This window comes from Hemitrygon akajei, chromosome 11 (assembly GCF_048418815.1).
Source record: "Hemitrygon akajei chromosome 11, sHemAka1.3, whole genome shotgun sequence".
Classification (NCBI taxonomy): Eukaryota; Metazoa; Chordata; class Chondrichthyes; order Myliobatiformes; family Dasyatidae; genus Hemitrygon; species Hemitrygon akajei.
In genome coordinates, this window is record NC_133134.1 from 4,071,905 (window position 1) to 4,096,293 (window position 24,389).

Genomic DNA, 24,389 nt, shown 5'->3' on the forward strand with positions numbered 1-24,389 from the left:
TGGATAGTGTAGAGGATTGTTGAAGATTGCAGAGAGACATTGATAGGATGCAGAAGCGGGCTGAGAAGTGGCAGATGGAGTTCAACCCAGAGAAGTGTGAGGTGGTACACTTTGGAAGGACAAACTCCAAGGCAGAGTACAAAGTAAATTGCAGGATACTTGGGAGTGTGGAGGAGCAGAGGGATCTGGGGGTACATGGCCTCAGATCCCTGAAAGTTGCCTCACAGGTAAATAGGGTAGTTAAGAAAGCTTATGGGGTGTTAGCTTTCATAAGTCGAGGGATAGAGTTTAAGAGTCGCGAGGTAATGATGCAGCTCTATAAAACTCTGGTTAGGCCACACTTGGAGTACTGAGTCCAGTTCTGGTCACCTCACTATAGGAAGGATGTGGAAGCATTGGAAAGGGTACAGAGGAGATTTACCAGGATGCTGCCTGGTTTAGAGAGTATGGATTATGATCAGAGATTAAGGGAGCTAGGGCTTTACTCGTTGGAGAGAAGGAGGATGAGAGGAGACATGATAGAGGTATACAAGATATTAAGAGGAATAGACAGAGTGGACAGCCAGCGCCTCTTCCCCAGGGCACCACTGCTCAATACAAGAGGACGTGGCTTTAAGGTAAGGGGTGGGAAGTTTAAGAGGGATATTAGAGGAAAGTTTTTACTCAGAGAGTGGTTGGTGCGTGGAATGCACTGCCTGAGTTAGTGATGGAGGCAGATACACTAGTGAAATTTAAGAGACTACTGGACAGGTATATGGAGGAATTTAAGGTGGAGGGTTATATGGGAGGCAGGGTTTAAGGGTTGGCACAACATTGTGGGCTGAAGGGCCTGTAATGTGCTGTACTATTCTTTGTTCTATATCAGACTTGAGCTGGAATCCCATTCTCCTGCCTTCTATATTGGAATTGAACTGGAACTAAGCTGTGTGTGTGAAATAAGGTCTATTATCACTGATGCTTGCTGTGAAATATGTTGCTTTGGAGCAGAAGACATAAAGATTACTATAAGTTACAAAATATAAATGAATAAATAATGCAAAAAGAGCAATAGTGAGCTAGTGTTGAAGGACCTGTGAAATCAGAGAGGGTGGGATCTGAATGCAGAATATTTTCAGCCCACAGGAATGAAATATGCAGAGGAGATTACCTCTCACCCCAGTGACTGGGTGGCTGGGAGGAAGCGCGGGTTCGTGGACAATGAAAGAGCCTTTATTCTTGCTCTCTGATGAGTGAGGTGGGCTGAGCATGGCTAAGCGTGTCAGCTGGTGACCTGCTCAGACATAGAACATAGACCAGTACAACAAAGGAACAGGCCCTTCAGCCCACAATGTTGTACTGAACTAATTACATTAGTTCAAATGGCCAACTACACTAATCCCTCTGCCTACTCAATGTCCATGTCCTTCCATTTTCCTCACATTCATGTGCTTATCTAAACATCTCTTTAAAAGGGAGTGGGGGTGGGAATCGGTGGAGATTAGTTGGTGGGGGTGGAGAGCAGTGAGGGTAGATTACTGCAATAATCAGCAAGGGAGGTGGATGTGATTCATGCCAGTTTGCGGTCCTATCGACGCGTGGAGGGACTCGAGGGTCCTGTTGCAGTTTCTAGCTATAGATCTGCAGAACTTGGCAAAGCAAAATGCGAGGGAGGCGTGGTTCTGCAGAGGTGTGGTAGAGGAAGCAGACTCCAGTCAGGGTATTCAGGGAACCATTCATTCAATATTCCCTGGACAGAAAAGCATCCACAGATCTGGAGGGAGAGCAAAGCTAGGACTATCTCAACCTCAGAAAGGTGGTATCCATCATTAATGACCCTCAGCACCCAGGACGTTCCCTCTTCTCACTGTTACCATCAGAGAAGAGGTACAGGAGCCTGAAGGCACACACACACTTTTTTAAGGACAGATTCTTCCCCTCCACCATTAGATTTCTAAATGGACAATGAACCCATGAACACTCCCTCAATACTTTTGCTCTCTGTTTACACCGCTGATTTTTCTGTATATTTCTTATTGTAACTTTATGTCTGTACTGCCGCCACTTCACAACATACTGTATGTCAGTGATATTAAACCTGATTCTGAAACCCATCCACCCCCTCACTAAATAGAATTTCTTGTTATGATACCTTGTAATTTGTAGTACATTTATTATTTCACTGTACTGCTGCCACAAAACAAGTTTCACAACGTTTGTCAGTGATTCTGGTTCAGAGGGCTGAACGGCCTCAGTGATGCAGATTCTTCGGAAACACTGATCTCTCGTCAATCTTGTACAGCTGCCAGCCACCCGCTCCTGGTTCGCTGATGTTTGGAGAGTAGCCAGCCAACTCCTCCAGCTCAACCATCCTGTTTTGTCAAATGAATAGTTGTGCTTGACTGTTTGGCACGTGCAGTCTCTGTTGGGCTGCGGACCAAGATCCGAGCTCACGGGACTACTGCGTGGCTGATAGTAGTTTCTTCGAGTCAGTGAACCTCAGCTCTCATGGATCTGCCAGGAACCTGGGGACGGCACCTTCTTACAGTGACTAATGTCCATCCCCTTCCAGCCACTGCTGGAGGGAGCGAGGGAGGCTTTCACCCACACTCATTCCTCCACTAGCAGTCTCTGGACGACAAGTCATTATGAGGAGGCTGGGAATTAAAACCCTTTCTTGACCTCTGGATGTCCAAGTTACTTCACAGCCAGTGAGGCGTAGTCATTGTGTGAATCTTCAGAATTCTCTGCCTCCCAGGCTTGGATGCTTGGCTGGTGAGTTCACTGGCTTTTAGGAGACAGGGATTCTGGGGCGAGGGGTTCAGGGCAGAGTGAGTGAGCTCAGTGATCTGCTCGGTAATTGGATAGCAGAGAAGGGAGCCAAATGGGTGAAGGCTGCTTCTCATGGGATGCAGAGTAAGATCCCACAAACAACAGCGGGATGTGACCTGATTATCTACCTTAGAGTCATAGAAGCAGGACTTCCAGCCCCACTCCGTGTACCTGTCCAAGTGTCCCTCAGTCTCGTACACGCCAGTAAAAAATGTCCCAACCTGCTCAACGCCTCTCTATAACTCAGGACCTTGACTCCCAGCAATATCCTCATAAACCTCTTCTGCACTCTTTCTAGCTAAATGACATCCTTTTCCTATAGCAAGGTACCAAAACTGAACATAATATTTTAAATGCAGCCTGCCAACATTTGTATAACTGCAACGTATCACCCCAGCTCACATACTCAGCACCCTGACTGATGAAGGCCGGTGTGTCAAACATCTTCACCACTCTGTCAACCTGTTACACCACTTCCAGGGAACCATGTACTTGTACTGTCAGGTCCATCTGTACTACAACAGTCCCCAGCATCCTACCATTCTCAGTGAAAATCTGCCCTCATTTGTCTTCCCAGAAGACTAAAGAAAGATTTGTCACATGTATATCGAAATGTACAGTGAAATGTGTTATTTGCATCAAATCAAATCAGTGAAGATTGTGGTGGGCAGCCTGCAAGTGTCACATAGCATGCCCACAACTTACTACTTCTAACCTGGATGTCTATGGAATGTGGTCACTGGGAGAACATACAAACTCCTTACAGACAATGGCAGGAATTGAACCTGAAACGGTGATTGCTAGCACTGAGAGGCGATATGCTAACCGCTGTGCTACAGTGCTGCCCCACCCTTCATTCCCTCAGCCCTAGGAAAAATGGCCAGCTCTGCTTGAATATATTTTAATGATTTGTCCTCAGCAGTCTTCTGTGGTTGAAAACCCTACAGGCTCTCCATCTCAGCCCAATGTGGTTCATCCCTCTCCTTAAGACTCTGACCACTTGCTCTGGGAACATTCTACACCTACTCTGTCCACTTCTACTGGAATCTTGGAGGCTTTCATGTGATCTCCTAGAACCATAGAACATTACAGCACAGAAACAGGCCTTATGGCCCTTCTTGGCTGTGCCGAACCATTTTTCTGCCTAGTCTCACTGACCTGCACCTGGCCCATATCCCGCCATATACCTCTCATCCATGTACTTGTCCAAGTTTTTCCTAAATGTTAAAAGTGAGCCCGCATTTACCACTTCATCTGGCAGCTCATTCCACACCCCCACCACTCTCTGTGTGAAGAAGCCCCCCCCCCATATGCCCTTTAAACTTTTCCCCCTTCACCCTTACAACCCATGTCCTCTGGTTTTTTTCTCCCCTAGGCTCAGTGGAAAAAGTCTGCTTGCATTCACTCTATCTATACCCATCATAATCTTATATACCTCTGTCAAATCTCCCCTCATTCTCCTATGCTCTAGGGAATAAAGTCCTAACCTATTCAACCTTTCTCTGTAACTCAGTTTCTCAAGTCCCAGCAACACCCTTGTAAACCTTCTCTGCACTCTTTCAACCTTATTAATATCCTTCCTGTAATTCAGTGACCAAAACTGCACACAATACTCCAAATACGGCCTCATCCAATGCCTTATACAACCTCACCATAACATTCCAACTCTTATACTCAGTACTTTGATTTATAAAGGCCAATGTACCAAAAGCTCTCTTTACAACTCTATCTACCTGTGACGCCACTTTTAGAGAATTTTCTATCTGTATTCCCAGATCTCTCTGTTCTACTGCACTCCTCAGAGCCCTACCATTACCTTGTATGTTCTACCTTGGTTTGTCCTTCCAAACTGCAATACCTCACACTTGTCTGCATTAAACTCCATCTGCCATTTTTCAGCCCATTTTTCCAGCTGGTCCAAATTTCTCTGCAAGCTTTGAAAACCTTCCTCACTGTCCACTACACCTCCAATCTTTGTATCATCAGCAAATTTGCTGATCCAATTTACCACATTATCATCCAGATCATTGATATAGGTGACAAATAACAATGGACCCAGCACTGATCCCTGTGGCACACCACTAGTCACAGGCCTCCACTCAAAGAAGCAATCCTCCACTACCACTCTCTGGCTTCTCCCAATAAGCCAATGTCTAATCCAGTTTACTACCTCACCAAGTATACCTAGCGACTGAATCTTCCTAACTAACCTCCCATGCGGGACCTTGTCAAAGGCCTTTCTGAAGTCCATGTAGACAACATCCACTGCCTTCCCTTCATCCACTTCACTTGTAACCTCCTCAAAAAACTCTAATAGATTTGTTAAACATGACCTACCATGCACAAAGCTTTGTTGACTCTCCCTAATAAGTCCTTGTTAGATCCTATCTTGTAGATCCTATCTCTTAGTACTCCTTCCAATAATTTACCTACTACCGACGTCAAATTTACCAGCCTATAATTTCCCGGATTATTCCCGGAAATGTACACAATGTATGCCCTGAAATGCTTTTGCTTCACAAACATCCACGAAACCAGGAATGCCCCAAAGAATGAACAACAGTTAAATGTTAGAACCTCAATGTCCCCCACCCCAGTTTCTCCATCCCGCGTGTAAGCAGCAGCGAGCAACCATCCCCCCTCCCCCCAGCAGCAAAAAAAAAGCAGCATCGGCACCAGCACCAAGCACTCAAGCATGAGCAAAGCAACAGCAAAGACAGACTTGCAGTTACTCCAAAGGCCTCACGTTTCACCCGGCATCCAACATACCACAGGTTCTCTCTCTCTCTCTAATAAGGGAGAGGAGGTGTCTCCATTTTCCCAGTGAGCGGAGAGACATAATGAACAACTTGCTGGTTTATGATGTTGAAAATCCATTACGTCGCTTTTTTCGAGCTCTGTGCCTGAAGATCGCAAAGATCCTGGACCTCCAGGCACACAGCAGATATCCCGACTCCCCCAACAACACACGGGTCTCCTGTCGTGACACCGACCCTCAATCTGCCCATCTCCAGAGACCTGAGATCCTAGGGTTCTACAGAACTCCAAGAGCAGGTCCCATTCCCGCAAAGAACCATAGTCAGTATGTAAAATTGAATCTTATATTCAAGGTTGTTTAATGTTATTTCCAGTATAAAGGAAAATTAAATAATTCTTACTGCAGCACAAAAAGCAATAAAATAAAGAACACAATAATAAAGAAACACAATAAATATAAATACATAAGATATCTTATATATGTAGATTGTATGTATGTCCATTAAGTGACACAAGGCACAGGAGTGTCTGTACGTAAGGTAACTAACGGGAAATGATAAAGTAGTGGAGGTGGTGACTGTTGATCAGCCTTACTGCTTGGGTAAAGTCACTGTTTTTGAGTCTGGTGGGCCTGATGTGGATACTACATGGCCTCCTCCCTGATGAGAGTGAGACAAACAGTCCAGGAGCAGGGTGGGTCAGATCCTTTATGCTGTTAGTGACCCTTTTCCAGCACCTTATGTATGTCGATTTTTCTTAGGGCCAGAGGGATTGAGGGTTACAGGTGAAGCAGTTTATCTAAGAGGGGTTATGCCATCATTGGAGGGGGTCCAGAGGAGGTTCACAGGAATTATCCGGGGAATGAAAGGGTTAACATATTTGGAGCGTTTGATGGCTCTGGACCTGTACTCACTGGAGTTTAGAAGAATGGGGGGTGAATCTCATTGAAACCTTTTGAATATTGAAAGGGTTAGACAGAGTGGATGTGGAGAGGATGTTTCCTACAGCTGAGAAGTCTAGGACCAAAGAGAACAGCCTTAGAAGCAAGGATTTAGAACAGATATGAGGAGGAATTTCTTTAGCCAGAGAGTGGTGAATCTGTGAAATTTATTGCTGGCATTGGTATATTTAAAGCTGAGGGTGATAGATTCTCGATTAGTAAGGGTATCAAAGATTACGGGGAGAAGGCAGGACAATGGGTCCTAACTCACCCACTATGGAATGGTGGAGCAGAGGCGATGGGTTGAACAGCCTAATTCTGCTCCTATGTCTAATAGCCTTAGTGATGCACCACCATGATCACATGGCAGGATGGGGTACTGTAGCAGGGCTGAATGGCCTGTGCCTGCTGTTGCTGACCTGGCCCCTGCTTCTACTACATGCCGGATCCAGTGGAGTTTCAGTACTGGGTCTGCTTATAGGTCTGGTTAGGCTACATAATCACACTGTGTAACTACTGCCCGTACACACCCTGTCATTTGGGGGAATTAATCAGACACAGCATCTCAGAGTACCTTCTGTTTTCAGCCCACTGTATTGATTTGTACTGAAAGCGCAAATTAAAATTCCCAAGGACTTTACAAAGCTCCTTTTATTGTTAATTATAAGTGGTTACTGGCACTGATCATCAAAACAGCCCCTAGGAAGGTCCACGGGTGCCAAGTCCTCCGGGCCAGCTGGATAAAAACACAGTGACGTCAAGCCTGTTGGGGCGAGTCAGAGTCATAGAGCACTACAACACAGAAACAGCTTCAGACCATCTAGTCTGTGCCGAACTGTTGTCCTGCCTCGTCCCATCGACCTGCATCTGGACTATAGCCCTCACATTCATGTACTTGAAAATGAACCTGCATCCACCAGTTCCACTGGCAGCTCATTCCACACTCACACCACCTTCTGAGTGAAGTAGTTCCCTCTCATGGTCCCCTTAAACATTTCACCTTTCATCCATAACCCATGACCTCCTACCCTAGTGGAAAAAAATCTGCTTGCCTTTACCCTATCAATACTGCTCATAATTTTGTATACCTGTATCAAATCTCCCCTCATTCTCCTACGCTCCAGGGAATAAAGCCCTAATCTCTTCAACCTTTCCCTATAACTCAGGTCCTCTAGTCCCAACAACATCCTTGTAAATTTTCTTTGTACGCTTTCAATCCTAATGATATCTTTCCTGTGGATAGGTGATCAAAATTGCACAGAATGCTGCAAATTAGGCCTTGCCAGTGTCTTATACAACTTTAACATAACATCCCATCTCCTGTACTCAGTACGTTGATCTATGATGAATACGCCCATACTATATCTACCTTTTACGCTACTTTGAAGGAATTATGGATCTGTGTTCCCTGATCCCTCTCCTACTGCACTCCTCAGTGCCCTACTGCTCATCATGCAAGTCCTGCCCTAGTTTGTCCTTCCAAAGTGCAACTCCTCACAGTTGTCTACATTAAATTTCACCACCTGCCATTTTTCCAGCTGGTCCAGGTCCCACTGCAAGCTCTGATAATCTTCCTCGCTGTACTGTTGTATGTTCTGTGTAATCTAAATATGGTTAGATCAAAAGATGGGGACCGAGGGCTGAAAAACCAATTGTCCTTGTTCAAACACACGTCCTGATCAGACAAGAAGGCACAGCCACATCCACACTTGAGAAGATTAAGGCATGCAAGGCTCCCCATCCTCATTCTAAACAACTTTCTACAGAAGCATCTTCAAGGGTGTCCTTTCCGGCTGCATCATTGTGTTGTATGGAAGATGCAAAGCTTTGGACCGCAAGTCCTTACAGTAGGTAGTAAGGATCACTGGGGTCTGTCTTCCCTCTATTTGTGACATTGTAGACAAAGGGCATGAAGCATTGTTGATGATCCCTACCAGCCATCTCACCATCTTTTTGATCCACTACTGTCAGGAAGGAGGTACAGGTACATCAGGATGAGGACTACCAGACTGGATAACAACTGCTTCCTTCAGGCTGTGAGACTAATAAATACCCTGTCACTAGGACAGTGAGTTGTTTACTGTACTGCTTACCTGTGCTGTGCAGTACATGCATTTTGAATTATATTTTATTATTTGTGGTAATATTTTGTTTTCTGTGCAGTGTAGGATATATGATTTATGGATAGACCATAGTTCGGAGGAACATTGTTTCATTGGTTGTATATATGTACGGTCAGATGATAATATAATCAAACTCTTAGTCCCAGTCTAAATACACCACTGTTCAACTGGGCGTTGGACTTCCTAAGCAGCAGAACTCAGATAGTCAGGATGCACAACCATTCCTCCCTCTCTATTATCTTCAACATGGGTGTCCCCATGGCTGTGTGCCGAGCCCATTGCTGTACGCTCTGCTTACACATGACTGCATGGCCAAACATCCGAGTAATCATTGTCACATTTGCCAAAGACCTAACAGTGGTGGGGCTCCTCACCAATAACAATGAGACAGCCTACAGAGGGAAGCTGGAAGAACTTGAGGCTAGTGCCATGCAAATAACATCTTGCTCATTGTCAACAAGACAAAGGAGATGGTTATCAACTTCAGGGGGAACTCGCACCACTCACTCCCCTCTTGACATCGGTGGCAAGCAGTATTAAACACCTGGGAGTGCACATCACACACAACCTTTCATGGTCCCAGAACACATCATACAGTCAAAAAGGCTCATAAATGCCACTACTTTCTGATGAGGCTGAAGAGTGCTGGACCTAGCACATCCATACTTGTGTCATTCTACAGAGGCACAGTCCAGAATATCCTGACGCGCTGCATTACTGTTTGGTAAAGAAACTGCACTACAGCAGGCAGAAAGGGTCCCAAAACTGCCCAGTGCGTCACCAGCACCAGCCTACCCGCCATCAAGGGGGTATATACAGAAAGTTGTTGGAAAAGGGCCACCCACTCTGCTCATGGACTGTTTGTTACACTCCCATCATGGAGGATGCTACATAGCATCTATGCCAGAACCACCAGATGCAAAAACTTTTACTTTCCCCAAGCAGTAAGGCTGGACAACACCCCCACAACCCCGACCACCACCACTTTATCATTTCACCTTATGTACAGACAATCCTGTGCCCGGATTCACTTTATGGACATACAATCAATCTATGTGTTGATATTTATTGTGTTCTTTATCTGATTGCGTTTTTTTGTGCTGCATTGGATCCAGAGTAACAATTATTTCGTTCTCCTTTACTCCTGTGTACTGGATATAACATTAACCAATCGTGAATCTTGAATCTGGAGAATAAACTTGAACTTGAAAGATATGGGGTAAACTCAATAACTATGGACTGGTCAGTTTAAGCTCGGGGGTGGGGAAGTTCTTGATAGTGATAACAGGGACAAATTTAGCAGTCACTAAATAATATACTTCAGGAAAAGATTCCCCTCCCCACCCCCGCCACCATAGAACATTACAGCACAGTACGGCCCTTCAGCCCTCCATGTTGTGCCAACCCATATAATCCTTAAAAAAAAGTACTAAACCCACACTACCCCATAACCCTGTATTTTTCTTTCATCCATGTGCCTGTCCAAGAAGCTCTTAATTACCCCTAATGTTTTAGCCTCCACCACCATCCCTGACAAGTCATTCCAGGCACTCACAACCCTCTGTGTAAAAAACTTACCCCTGAGCTCTCCCCTAAACTTCCCTCCCTTAATTTTGTATGTATGCCCTCTTACTTTTGTACATATGCCCTCTCACCAGATTTCAGAACGGTCCATGAACCCATTAACACTGCCAATAGTCCTATTTTTGACTATTTATTTATATTTGTAAAATTTATAGATTTTTGTGACTTTGCACTGTACTGTTGCTGCAAAAACAAATTTCACATCATCTGGTAATAAATCAGATTCTGATCCTGGATTGATTAGAGAAGGGCAGAAAGGATTGTTGAGAACTAAACACAAGATTCTGCAGATGCTGGAATTCCAGAGCCAAGATGTCTTCCCAAGACCTGATGAAAGGTCTTGGCTCGAAACGTCAGCTGTTTATTCCTCTTCATAGATGCTGCCTGAACTGCTGAGTTCCTCCAGAATTTTATGTGTGTTAGTAAAGACTAATGTAACGCGGAGTTTTTGAGTGGAATTGCTGAGGAGTCAAAGTCGAGGTTATAGTGCCAGACGGGTGGAACTGAGCCCAGGTCACTGGCACTGTAGTAACATTACGCTGACCACTGAACCACTGTGCTGCCCACGCACGCCTGGAATACAGGGTAAGGTGATGTTCTGTGATTGTAGGCAGAGGAAGTGCTGGATGGGGATCTGTCTGACTAGTCATAAAAAACGATGGCACAAAACAGGCCCTTCAACCCATCTAGTGTGTGCTGAACCATTTAAGCTGCCTAGTCCCCTCAACCTGCACCCAGACCATTGCCCTTCATACCCCTCCTATCCATGTACCTATCCAAACTTCTCTTGTATATTGAAATCAAAATCACATCCACCACTTCTGCTGGCAGCTTGTTCCACACCCTCACTACCCTGAGTGAAGAAGTTCCCCTCAGAGCAACAACCTTCTTGATCAACCATGAGGACTATCCTGAATCTGTCCATGTCTATCCAAATACTGTACTTATATATCCAATCCCTCAGAAAACCTTCCAGTTACTTTCTCACTGCTAATGTCAGGCTCACCGGCCCATAATTCTACGAGGCTGTGGTGGCCAGTGCTATCATGTTTGCTGTTGTGTGCTGGGGCAGCAGGCTGAGGGTAGCAGACACCAACAGAATCAACAAACTCATTCGTAAGGCCAGTGATGTTGTGGGGGTGGAACTGGACCCTCTGACGGTGGTGTCTGAAAAGAGGATGCTGTCCAAGTTGCATGCCATCTTGGACAATGACTCCCATCCACTCCATAATGTATTGGTTAGGCACAGGAGTATGTTCAGCCAGAGACTCATTCCACCGAGATGTAACACTGAGCGTCATAGGAAGTCATTCCTACCTGTGGCCATCAAACTTTACAACTCCTCCCTCAGAGTGTCAGACACCTTGAACCAATAGGCTAGTCCTGGACTTATTTCCACTTGGCATGATTAACTTATTATTATTTAATTATTTATGGTTTTATATTGCTATATTTCTTCACTATTCTTGGTTGGTGTGGCTGTAACGAAACCCAGTTTCCCTCGGGATCAATAAAGTATGTCTGTCTGTCTATCTAATTTCCTGATTTATTCTCAGAGCCTTTCTTAAAACAATGGAACAACATTACCTATCCTCCAATCCTCTGGCACCTCACCTATTGCTAAGGATGTTGTAAATGTCTCTGCTAGGGATCCGACAGTTTCTGCCCTGGCCTCCCACAGAGTCTGAAGGAAAATCTTGTTAAGCCCTGAGGATTTGTCCACTCTAATTTGCCTCAAAACAGCAAACACCTCCTCCTCTGTGTAGGGTCCATGAACCTGCTGCTGCTTTGTCTCAGTACAATAGACACTGTGTCCATCTCCTGAGTAAATACAGATTAAAATCCATTGAAATTCTCTCCTATCTCTTCAGGCTCCGTGTATAGAAAACCTACAGCACAATACAGGCCCTTCAGCCAACAATGCTGTACTTACTTTAGAAATTACCTAGGGTTCCCCATAGCCCTCTATTTTTCTAAGCTCCATATACCTATCCAGGAATCTCTTAAAAGATCCTATCGTATCCACCTCCATCACTGTCGCTGGCAGTCCATTCTGTGCACTCACCACTCTCTGCATAAAAAACTTACCCCTGACATCTCCTCCGTACAGTACACTCTTCCAAGCACCTTAAACTGTCTTCTCTCATGTTAGCCATCTTAGCCCTGGGAAAAAGCCTCTGACTATCCATACGATCAATGACTCTCGTCATCTTATACACCTCTATCAGGTCATCTCTCATATTCCGTCACTCCAAGGAGAAAAGTCCACTTAAATCTTCTGGAGGACTAATTTTGTCCCTTGCAATCATTTTGCTGTTAACGTATCTGTAGAAGTGTGTAGGATTCTCCTTCATCTTGTCTGCTAGAGCAACCATGTGCCTTTTTTTTAGCCCTCCTGATTTCGTTAAGGTGTTCGCTTGCATTTCTTATACTCAAATAACTTGTTTGTTCCTATCTGCTTATACCTGCTATGCACCTCTGTCTTTTCTTAACCAGGGCCTCAATGTCTTTTGAAAACCAAGGTTCCTTACACTTGTTATCTTTACCTGTTATTCTGACAGACACATACAAGCTTTGTACTCTCAAAATTTCACTTTTTAAGGCCTCCCAAGTACACATTTGCCAGAAACCAGCCTTTCCTAATCCACACTTGCCAGATCCTTTCTGATACCATCAAAATTGGCCTTTCTCCAATTTAGAATCTCAACCCGAGGACCAGAACTGTCCTTTTCTATAATTACCTTGAAACTAATGGCATTATGATAACTGGATACAAAGTGTTTCCTCGAACAAACTTCTTTCACTTGCCCTGTCTCATTCCCTAATCTAGTATCACACCCTCTCTCATTGGGACTTCTATGTAATAATTAAGGAAACTGCCCTGTACACATTTACCAAATTCTATCCTGTTAAGTCCTTTTACAGTATGAGGGTTCCAGTCAATAAATCCCGTGGACAAATGGATGGTGTGTAATATAGCCCCATTAACGTGGTCATTCATTTCTTGTTTCTCACGTCCACCCATAAAGCCTCAATAGATGAGTTCTCCAGTCTGTCCTGTTTGAACACAGCCGTGACGTTCTCCATGCCACCCTCTTCCTTTAATCCCTCCCATTCTGTCACATCTAAAACAATGGAACCCCAGAATATTGAGCTGCCCCTCCTACAACCAAGTCTCACTAATGGCTATAATATTATAACTCCATGTGTTGATCCATGCCCTGAGCTCATCTGCCTTTCCTACAATACTTCTTGCATTGAAGTATACAGAACACAGAACATTAGTCCCACCACACTCAAACCTTTTGGTTCATGACTTTGTCTTGGGTCTTAACAAAATCAGTCTCCACAACAACTCCACTGTCTGTTCTGGCACTTTGATTCCCATGCCCCTGAAACTTCAGTATAACCCGCCCCCCCCCCCCCCCCCCATACAGTACCATAGTACCAGCAAACCTTCCCGCTAGGATATTAGTCCCTCTCTAGTAGTTTAGGTGCAAACCGTACCTTCTGTACACGTCCCACCTTCTCTGGAAGAGAATCCAATGATCCAGAAAGTCTGAAGCCCTCCCTCCTATACCAACTCCTTAGCCATGTGTTAAACTGTGTGAACTTCCTATATGTGGCCTCACTCGCCAGTGGCATGGTAACAATCCTAAGATCACAACCCTCAAAGTCCTGTCCTTTTAACATAACACCTCTCTGAACTCAATTTGCAGAACCTCATCCATCTTCCTACCTATATCATTAGCACACTGACATGGGTCACGACCTCTGGTTGCTCACCCGCCCACTTAACAATGTATAATGCTCAGGTTTTCATCCAAGATGTCCTGGATCCTGGCACCCAGGAGGCAACATACCATCCTGGAATCTCGTTCTCATCCACAGAACCTTCTTCCTGTTCCCCTAACTAATGAATCCACTATCCCCACAGCTTACCTCTTCTCCCCCCACCACTTCCCTTCTCAGCCACAGAGCTTGACTCAGTGCCAGAGATCTGACTGCTGTGACTTTCTTCTGCTAGGTCTTTCCCACCCCACCAACAGTATCCAAAGTGATATACCTGTTGTTGAGTGAGGTGGCCACAGGAGTACTCTGTACTGGCTGTTTAATCCCTTTCACCCTCTTGACTGTCACCCAGTTTCCTGTGTCCTGCACCTTGGGTGTAGCTACCTCTCTATACGTTCTGTCTATCACCCCTTCAGCCTCCTGAATGATCCAGAGTTCATCCCGTTTCAGCTCCAACTTCTTAACGTAGATTGTTAGAAGCTGCAGCTGGATGCACTTCTTGCAGGTGAGGTCGTCAGGGACACTGGAGGTCTCCCTGCCTTCCCACATTACGCAAGAGGAGCATTCAACTCTCCTGCTGGCAACCCTACTGTTCTAACTGTGCAATTATAAAGAAAGAAACAATAAATAAACTGGAGAAAAAAATCTACCTATTTCTCTTTCTCTCATAAGCCTCTCCTCGCTGAAGCTTCAAAGAGCTAAAGCCTCAAATCTCCACTCTTACACTGTCCACTCCAACAATGGCTGCTCTGCTTGCCCCGCCTTATCTTTATTTGCTGTTCAGTAAAACTGAAAGAATATCCCTGATGACCCTGCCCTGAGGCATTGTCTGTCCAACTGCAGGACCTTTCCCTCATGAACATATAGATTTTATATTTTTAATAAGAGATACAGCACTTTGAGCCGTGCTGCAAACAACCCACCAAACTAACCCCAGCCTAAACACAGGACAATTTACAATGACCAATGAACCTACTAGCTGGTACATCTTTAGACTTTGGGAGGAAACCCATGCACACACGGGAAGGAACATACAAACTTTCTTACAGAGGATGTTGGAATTAAACTCCAGCTAGTCATAGAGCACAGAAACAGGCCTTTCAGCCCATCTAGTCAATCTTGAACTGTTAGCTCTGCTTAGATCCATCAATTGGCACCTGCACTGTAGCCCTCCATATCCCTCCCATCCATGTACTTTCCCAGACTTCTCTGAAATGTTGTAATCAAACATATAAGAGGTTGTTCGAGGATTCAGAAATACACAGATCACCTGGACAGTGGCAGATGGATTTTCATCCAGATAGGAGTGAGGTATACACCAGCGATTCTGCAGATGCAACACACACAAAATGCTGGAGAAGCTCAGCAGGTCAGGCAGCATCTGTGGAACCGAGTAAACAATCGACATACTGGACCAAGGCCCTTCACCAGAACTAGAAAGCAGTAAAAGCCAGAATAAGAAGGTGGGTGGGTGGGGGAGGGGGATAGGTGGGAGAGGTAAGGTAATGCAGTTTGGAAAGTCAAATTCTGGTAGGATGTACAGAGTAAACCTTAGCAGCACTGGTGAACAGAGAGACTTTAGGTTGTGAGTCCGTATCTTCTAGAGAGTGGATAGGGTGGTGACTTCTTGAGCAGACTGGAACATACAGGCCTCTCCTTCACATGTCTACCAGTCTGTTGCCTTCATCAATCAAAGTACTGAGTACAAGAGTTGGGATTTGTATTGCAGCTGTACAAAACATTGGTTAGACCACACAGGGAGTTTTGTGTACTGTTCTGGTCACTGTAGTAGTATGGTAGCGGTAGAGTGTGTGTGGACACAGACTATGTTTCTGTGCAAGCCACATCGAGCAATGGCAGAAGCTCATTAGTGAACGTGTCAGGGGCTGTGCCTCCCCAGCGCTCTCTATCCTGTCCACTGGCCGCAGTGGACACAGATTAGTTCATCACAGGCAAAGCCCTCCCCACCACTGAGCACAGCTACAAGGAATGCTGTCAGAAGAAAGAAGCAGCCATCATCGAGGACCCCCACCATCCAGGCCATACTCTCTTCTCACTGCTACCAGCAGGCAAAAAGTACAGGAGCCTTTGGTCCCACACCACCAGGTTCAGGAACAGTTATTACCCTTCAACCATGAAGCTCCTCAACAGGGATGGATAACTTCACTCACAACTCTGAACTGAATCTACGAACTACAGATTCACTTTCTAAGACTCGACAATTTGTGTTGAGTGTCAGTTCATGTTGACAAGGGAAGCACAGGAGCACTTACAGGACTGCTTTGAATCGATGGACTAGACTGTATTCAGGGATTCATCTTCGAACCTGGATGAGTTCTGCAGTTGTTACCGACTTCATTAAAACCTGTGTGGATGAGTGTGTGCCCACAGAGACTTACTGTACTTTCCCAAACCAAAAGCCGTGGATGAACCAAGAGGTATGTCGTCTGCTGAAGGCTAGATCTGTGGCATGTAAGTCTGGTAACCCAAGCCTGTACTAGAAAACCAGGTATGGTTTGTAAAGGGCTATTTTAAGAGCGAAGTGACAATTTCAAACGAGGTTGGAGGTGACATCAGATGTACAACAACTCTGGCAGGGTTTGCAAGACATTACTTCCTACAAAGCGAAACCCAATAGTGTGATTGGTCGTGATGCTTCACTACCAGATGAACTCAAAGCCTTCTATGCCTGCTTTAAAAGGGAGAATATAACTACAGCTGTGAAGATCCCTGTTTCACCTGATGACCCTGTAATCTCTGTCTCAGAGGCCGATGTTAGGCTGTCTTTAAAAAGGGTGAACCCTCGCAAGGCAGAAAAATAGAACATGGAGCTTAGAAAAATACAGGGCTATGGGGAAGTCTAGTAATTTGTAAGGTAGGGACATGTTTGGCACAACTTCATGGGCCAAACATGTGGTGGGAAAGCTGTTGGAAAAGATTCTTAGAGATAGGATCTATGGGCATTTAGAGAATCGTGGTCTGATCAGGGACAGTCAGCATGGCTTTGTGAAGGGCAGATCGTGCCTAACAAGCCTGATAGAGTTCTTTGAGGAGGTGACCAGGCATATAGATGAGGGTAGTACTGTGGATGTGATCTACATGGATTTTAGTAAGGCATTTGACAAGGTTCCACACGGTAGGCTTATTCAGAAAGTCAGAAGGCATGGGATCCAGGGTAGTTTGGCCAGGTGGATTCAGAATTGGCTTGCCTGCAGAAGGCAGAGGGTCGTGGTGGAGGAAGTACATTTAGATTGGAGGGTTGTGACTAGTGGTATCCCACAAGGATCTGTTCTGGGACCTCTACTTTTCGTGATTTTTATTAACGACCTGGATGTCGGGGTAGAAGGTTGGGTTGGTAAGTTTGCAGATGACACAAAGGTTGGTGGTGTTGTAGATAGTGTAGAGGATTGTCGAAGATTGCAGAGGGACATTGATAGGATGCAGAAGCGGGCTGAGAAGTGGCAGATGGAGTTCAACCCGGAGAAGTGTGAGGTGGTACACTTTGGAAGGACAAACTCCAAGGCAGAGTACAAATTAAATGGCAGGATACTTGGTAGTGTGGAGGAGCAGAGGGATCTGGGAGTACATGTCCACAGATCCCTGAAAGTTGCCTCACATAGATAGGGTAGTTAAGAAAGCTTATGGCATATATGTCAAACTCAAGGCCCGTGGGCCAAATCCGGCCCGCGGTGGAATTATCTTTGGCCCGCGAGATAATATCTAATTACTATTAAAGCTGGCCCCAGTAATCGAAGCGCCTATGACGTATGATATGGCTAATGCTGAGTTTATTCAGGTACCAGGTTTTCAGGGTTTTTAGTGTTTATTCGGCAGTCTTGCTCGGCAGTCTTCTTCATAAGAAACGGAATTTGTAAAGTGAAACACTTTGTAGTTATAGCAGAGACTGAGACACATGAGAGCAGGCTGAAAAAACGGAGGCAACGAAAGCTGCGTTCGCACGCGTCCGACTGATCCGGCCCGCATGAAGCTGCATTTTGCTCAATCCGGCCCGTGACCTAAAATGAGTTCGACACCCCTGGCTTATGGGGTGTTAGCTTTCATAAGTGGAGGGATAGAGTTTAAGAGACGCAATGTAATGATGCAGCTCTATAAAACTCTAGTTAGGCCACACCTGGAGTACTGTGTCCAGTTCTGGTCGCCTCACTATAGGAAGGATGTGGAAGCATTGGAAAGGGTACAGAGGAGATTTACCAGGATGCTGCCTGGCTTAGAGAGTATGGATTATGATCAGAGATTAAGGGAGCTAGGGCTTTACTCTTTGGAGAGAAGGAGGATGAGAGGAGACATGATAGAGGTGCACAAGATATTAAGAGGAATAGACAGAGTGGACAGCCAGTGCCTCTTCCCCAGGGCACCACTGCTCAGTACAAGAGGACATGGCTTTAAGGTAAGGGGAGGGGAGTTCAAGGGGGATATTAGAGGAAGGTTTTTCACTCAGAGACTGGTTGGTGCGTGGAATGCACTGCCTGAGTCAGTGGTGGAGGCAGATACACTAGTGAAGTTTAAGAGACTACTAGGAGGAATTTAAGGTGGGGGGGTTATATGGGAGGCAGGGTTTGAGGGTCAGCACAACATTGTGGGCCGAAGGGCCTGTAATGTGCTGTGTTATTCTATGTTCTATGTATTGTGCTGTAGGTTTTCTATGTTTCTGAGGTCCCGATGGAGTACCTGGTAAGGTTGTGCCAACCAAATGGTGGGAGTATTCAAGGACATTTTCAACCTCTCACTGCTATGGGTGGATGTTCACACTTGCTTCAAAAAGGCAACAATTATACCAGTATCTAAGAAGAATAATGTGAGCTGCCTTAATGACTGCCGCCCAGTAGCACTCACATCTACAGTGATGAAATGCTTTGAGAGGTTGGTTATGACTAGATTGAATTCCTGCCTCAGCAAGGACCTGGACCCATTGCAATTTGCCTATTGCCACAATAGGTCAATGGCAGATGCAATCTCAATGGCTCTCCACACAACTTTATATCACCTGGACAGCACAAACACCTATGTCAGGATGCTGTTCATCAACTATAGCTCAGCATTTAATACCATCATTCCCACAATCCTGATTGAGAAGTTACAGACCCTGGGCTTCTGTACTTCCCTCTGCAATTGGATCCTCGACTTCCTAACCAGAAGACCACAATCTGTGCAGATTGGTGATAACATATCCTCCTCGCTGACAATCAACACTGGTGCACCTCAGGAGTGTGTGCTTAGCCCACTGCTCTACTCTCTCTATACCCGTGACTGTGGCTAGGCATAGCTCAAATACCATCTATAAATTTGCTGATGATACAACCATTGTTGGTAGAATCGCAGATGGAGACGAGAGGGTGTACAGGAGTGAGATATGCCAACTAGTGGAGTGGTGCCACAGCAACAACCTGGCACTCAACGTCAGTAAGACGAAAAAGCTGATTGTGGATTTCAGGAAGGGTAAGACAAAGGAACACATACCAATTCTCATGGAGGGATCAGAAATGGAGAGAGTGAGCAGTTTCAAGTTCCTGGGTGTCAAGATCTCTGAGGACCTAACCTGGTCCCAACACATCGATGCAGTTATAAAGAAGGCAAGGCAGCAACTATACTTAATTAGGAGTTTGAAGATATTTGGCATGTCAACAAATACACTCAAAAACTTCTGTAGTTGCACCGTGGAGAGCATTCTGACAGGCTGGTATGGGGGGGCTACTGCACAGGACCGGAAGAAGCTGCAGAGGTTGTAAATCTAGTCAGCTCCATCTTGGGTACTAGCCTACAAAGTACCCAGGACATCTTTAGGGAGCAGTGTCTCAGAAAGGCAGCGTCCATTATTAAGGACCTCCAGCACCCAGGGCATGCCCTTTTCTCACTGTTACCATCAGGTAGGAGGTACAGAAGCCAGAAGCTTCTTCCCTTCTACCACCCAATTCCTAAATGGACATTGAACCCTTGAACACTACCTCACTTTCTTAATATACTTTATTTCTGTTTTTTGCATGATTTAAAATCTATTCAATATGCATATTCAGTAATTTATTTATTTATTTATTTATTATTATTATTATTTTGTTTTTTTCTATATTATGTATTGCATTGAACTGCTGCTGCTAAGTTAACAAATTTCACAACACATGCCAGTGATAATAAACCTGATTCTGATTCTCAATATTATTAACTTATTTATTTTTAATTTGCCCAGTTTGCACTATCTTGCATATTGGATGTATGTCAGGTCATTGCTTATGTATAAGTTTTCATATACTCTATTGTATTCCTTTAGTTTCCTGTAACTGACTACAAGAAAATGAATCTCAGGGTTGTATATGGCGACATATACTGTATGTACTTTGATAATAAACTTACATTGAATTTTGAACTGGCTGAGGGAAGATAGGCATCCCATATCTAAGTGGAGCACCAACTCAGAGGCCAGAGTCGCCTCTCCTTCCTGAAGAGGCTGAGGTCCTTTGGCATATACAGGCCTCTCCTTCACATGTTCTACCAGTCTGCTGTCGCCAGTACAATCTTCTATGCGGTGGTGTACTGGGACAGTGACATCACCACGGCTGATGCCAACAGGCTCAATAAACCGATTAGAAAGGCTGGCTCTGTTATAGGAGTCAAACTGGATGCACTGGAGGCTGTGGTAGAACAAAGGACCCTATGGAAAATCCTGGCAATTCTGAAAAATATTCTCACCCTCTGCATGCCACCTTGGTTGAACAGAGGAGCACTTTAGTAATAAACTAAGACAACTATGCTGCGCCAAAGAGCGCGATATGAGGCCATTCTTACCCTCAGCCATTAGGCTGTATAATGAATCAACCAATAGCCGGGAAAGTGATAATTTCCCCTCCTGTAGACCATTTGAGGTAACTTAATTTTTATTCTTTCTTCCTTCTCTTCTGATATTTGTATATTTGTGCACCCATAACACACAGAAACAGTCCCTTTGGCCCATCTAGTCCATGCCAGACTATTAATTTGAATTGTCCTATCGACACACACCTGGACTATAGCCCTCCATACCTCTCCCATCTATGTACCTAACCAAACTTCTCTTAAATGTTGGAATCAAACCCCACTCACCACTTTCGCTGGCAACTCGTTCCACACTCACACCACCTCATGCCTGTCCTAAACATCTCAGCTTTCACCCTTAACCTATGACCTCTAGTCTAGTCTCATCCAATGTTGGTGGAAAAAGCCTGTTTGCATCCACCCTATTAATACCCCTCATAATTTTGTAATCCAATATCCCCTCATTCCCCTGCACTCAAAGGAATTGAGTCCTAAGCCATTCAACCTGTACCTGTAACTCAGGTCCTCATGTCCTGGCGACATCCTTGCCTCTTCAGGACTGCAGTCCTTTCCTGCTTTCTCCAGCTCAGGGCCCCTCTTGCTGCTTTCAGATCAGCACGCTCCCACACAAAGTGCTTTACTGTAAGACGCTGACGTCGCTGCTGTGTTTATGTTAAACTCAGCAGAGGTTTCACTTCCCAGAGCCCTGAGCCAGCACTGAGACCCACCCCCCACCCCCCCTTGCCTTCCCCAGATCGAGTGTGTGAGTGTAATGTACGGAGCAGAGCAGAGCAGAGCAGAGCAGAGCTGCGCATTTGTTTGAGTTTATCCTCTGGCTGGGACATTGCCAGGACCTTGTGTGGGAAGGTGCAGGCCTGCTATGTAAATAAGTTGTGTGGGAACTGTTGCTCTATGTAGGGAGAGGAGGGGAGGGGTGTGGGAAGTGAGAATGTCCAGTGACTCGGAGCGACATGGGAGAATTAGGACCAGGATCCTGGGACAAAACTCTGCCATGGATGGTCCTGAGCCCGTCTGTGAAAGTAGGAGGGTTGGGCATGGGGCTACCAACCCCATCCTGTAAAAACCAGGTGCTAAAGAAATGCCAACAGAGGCTCCAGCGTCCTCATCCCTGGGAGAGCCTGAAAGACTGGCCCAGGGCAGATACGATAATTGTGACGAATTCCTGAGGGCTCACGGAGCCTTCTCCCCACACTTATTAAAGTCACAGCCTCTCTCAGTGAACCCCATGTATCTACCAAACATAGGACCATACAGCACAGGAAAAGGCCCTTCAGCCCACAATGTCTGTGATTTCACTCTAAACCATCCTGCACATTAATGATCAAAGATTGGCTTTATTTGTCACATATACATTAAAACATAGAGTGAAATGCGTTGTTCGCGTCAGTGACCCACAGAACTCGAGGGTGTGCTGGGAGCAGGCCACAACCTACGCTTTCCAGCACCAATATAGCAACTTACTAACCCTAACTGTTATGTCCTTGGACTGTGGGGGGAAACCGGAGCACACAGAGGAGACCCACAAACTCCTTACAGACAGAGGCAAGGATTGAACCCCGATTACTGAGATTGTAAGGCAGTAGGTAGTTAGATAGCGAGGAGTTTTGGGGTGTTAACTAGCCGCTGTGCTGCCATGCTGTCCACGTTCCATATTCCTCTATTCCCTTTCTGTTCACATGCCAGTCTAAATATCTCTTAAATGTTGCTAATGTATCTGCCTCGACCACCTCCCCTTCAAAGTTCAAAGTGAATTCATTATCAAAGTAAAATATGCCACCATTTACTATCCTAAGATTAGTTTTCTTGTAGGCATACTCAATAAATCCAATAATAATAGAGTCAATGAAATACTGCACCAACTGGGCGGACAGCCAGCGTGCAGAAGACAAGAAATTGTGCAAATATGAAAAGAAAGAGACAAAAAAAAGAAACAATAATGAATAAATAAACACTAAATATTGAAAACACGAGATGAAGAGTGAGTCCATTGGTTGTGGGAACATTTCAGTGATGGGGCAAGTGAAGTTATCCCCTGTGGTTTATGGGCTTGATGACTGAGGGGTAATAACTGTTCCTGGTGTGGGACCTGAGGCTCCTGATGACAGCAGCAAGGGGAGGGCATGGCCTGGGCGCTGGGGTCCCTGATGATGGATGCTGCTCTTGCTGCACATTCCAGGCACCCATCAATGTTAAAAAACATTGCAACTTCCCCCCTCACCTTAAATGTACACCCTCTAATATTTGACGTTTCTGCCCTGGGGAACAATCTCTGTCACTTTATAAGATTCTATCGGGTCTCCCATCAGCCTCCACTGCTCCAGAGAAAACATCCCACCCTCCCATACAGCTCATGCCCTCTAATCCAGGCAGTATTCTGGGAAACCACTTCTACACCCTCCCTGAAGTCTACTTTCCTATGTAACCCCCTGACCTGCTTACACCCCCTGACAGCTGGAATTGAACTGATGGATTGAATGGCCTCTTAGAGTGCATTAGCATTAACACGCCCCCCCCCCCACTGTCCTCTGTAGCCCACATTCACGGCCAGACCAAGCCTCCCCCCTGCTGGCAGAGGGAGTCACTGCACACAGGGTGAATTTGCCCATTGCCTGTGCCGTGGCGTTTGACTGTGGGAACCACTCTCAGCAACACTCAGTGATGTAATAGGAGACGCGTTTATAATCCGCTCCCCCCCCTCCAGGAAGGAGGAGGAGTTGAATTCTTGCCTTCCCGCGAAAAGCTGCCAGGTTTGACCCCCTGAATGTGTTGGCTGTGATCAGTTTATATCTGCAGTGCATTCTGTGGGGTATTATTATATCCTGATTGGGGCACCCCCCCCCCCCCATACTAATGATCACAGCAGTGAAACTCCACTACTCTACTATCTAATTACTCAGAACCTTGGCTGGCTCAGTATGGTGTTTCCCACGCCTCCATTAACCTCATCCGATCTACCACGCTCCCTTGAATCTGATCACCGAACTGTTTCCCATGCTGCCTTGGAGTTTGCTGGGTTCACTGGAGAGTTTGATCCGCTGCGGCACGACTGAAATCATGTGAATTAAGTGAGTGTTGTGCTGTTAATGGGAATAGCACACGATATTGTGGGAAATCTGCCAGTCCCTCCCCACCATTTACTGCAGAAAGTTCAGAAAGATTAGCTTTATTTGTCACACGTACAACAGAACTTACAGTGAAATGTTGTTTGCATCAGCAATGTGGTGGGGGCGGTCTGCAAGTGTCACCACCCTTCCAGCGCCAACATTGCATGCCCACAACTTACTAACCCGAACCCTTATGTCTTTGGAATGTGGAAGGGAAGTGGAGCAAACATGGTCACCCACAGAGAATACCAGCTCCTTACAGACAGTGACAGGACTGGAACCCCGATCACCGGCACTATAAAGCGTGATGCTAACTGACTTTCTAATGTGCCACCCCACCTGATAGAGGCTTCTAAAATTATGAAAGACATAGATACTGTAGACAGACAGAATCCCTTCCCCAGGGTAGAAATGTTTTTAAGTTATTTATTTACTTTTATTTAAAGATTCAGTATG

At 45.4% G+C, this 24,389-nt stretch overlaps 2 protein-coding genes across 2 annotated transcripts in view; one reads left to right on the forward strand and one right to left on the reverse strand.

Annotated features, from left to right (window-relative positions):
* vasnb (vasorin b) overlaps positions 1-21,465 on the reverse strand; it is a 52,727-nt gene extending 31,262 nt beyond the window's left edge. The window contains exon 1 of the mRNA XM_073060078.1: positions 21,320-21,465. Within this exon, the coding sequence (XP_072916179.1) occupies positions 21,320-21,351 (32 nt within the window). The 5' untranslated portion in view covers positions 21,352-21,465. The remainder of the gene's footprint in view (positions 1-21,319) is intronic.
* The window catches only part of coro7 (coronin 7), a 227,002-nt gene that overhangs the window by 96,950 nt on the left and 105,663 nt on the right, over positions 1-24,389 (forward strand). The window lies entirely within an intron of this gene.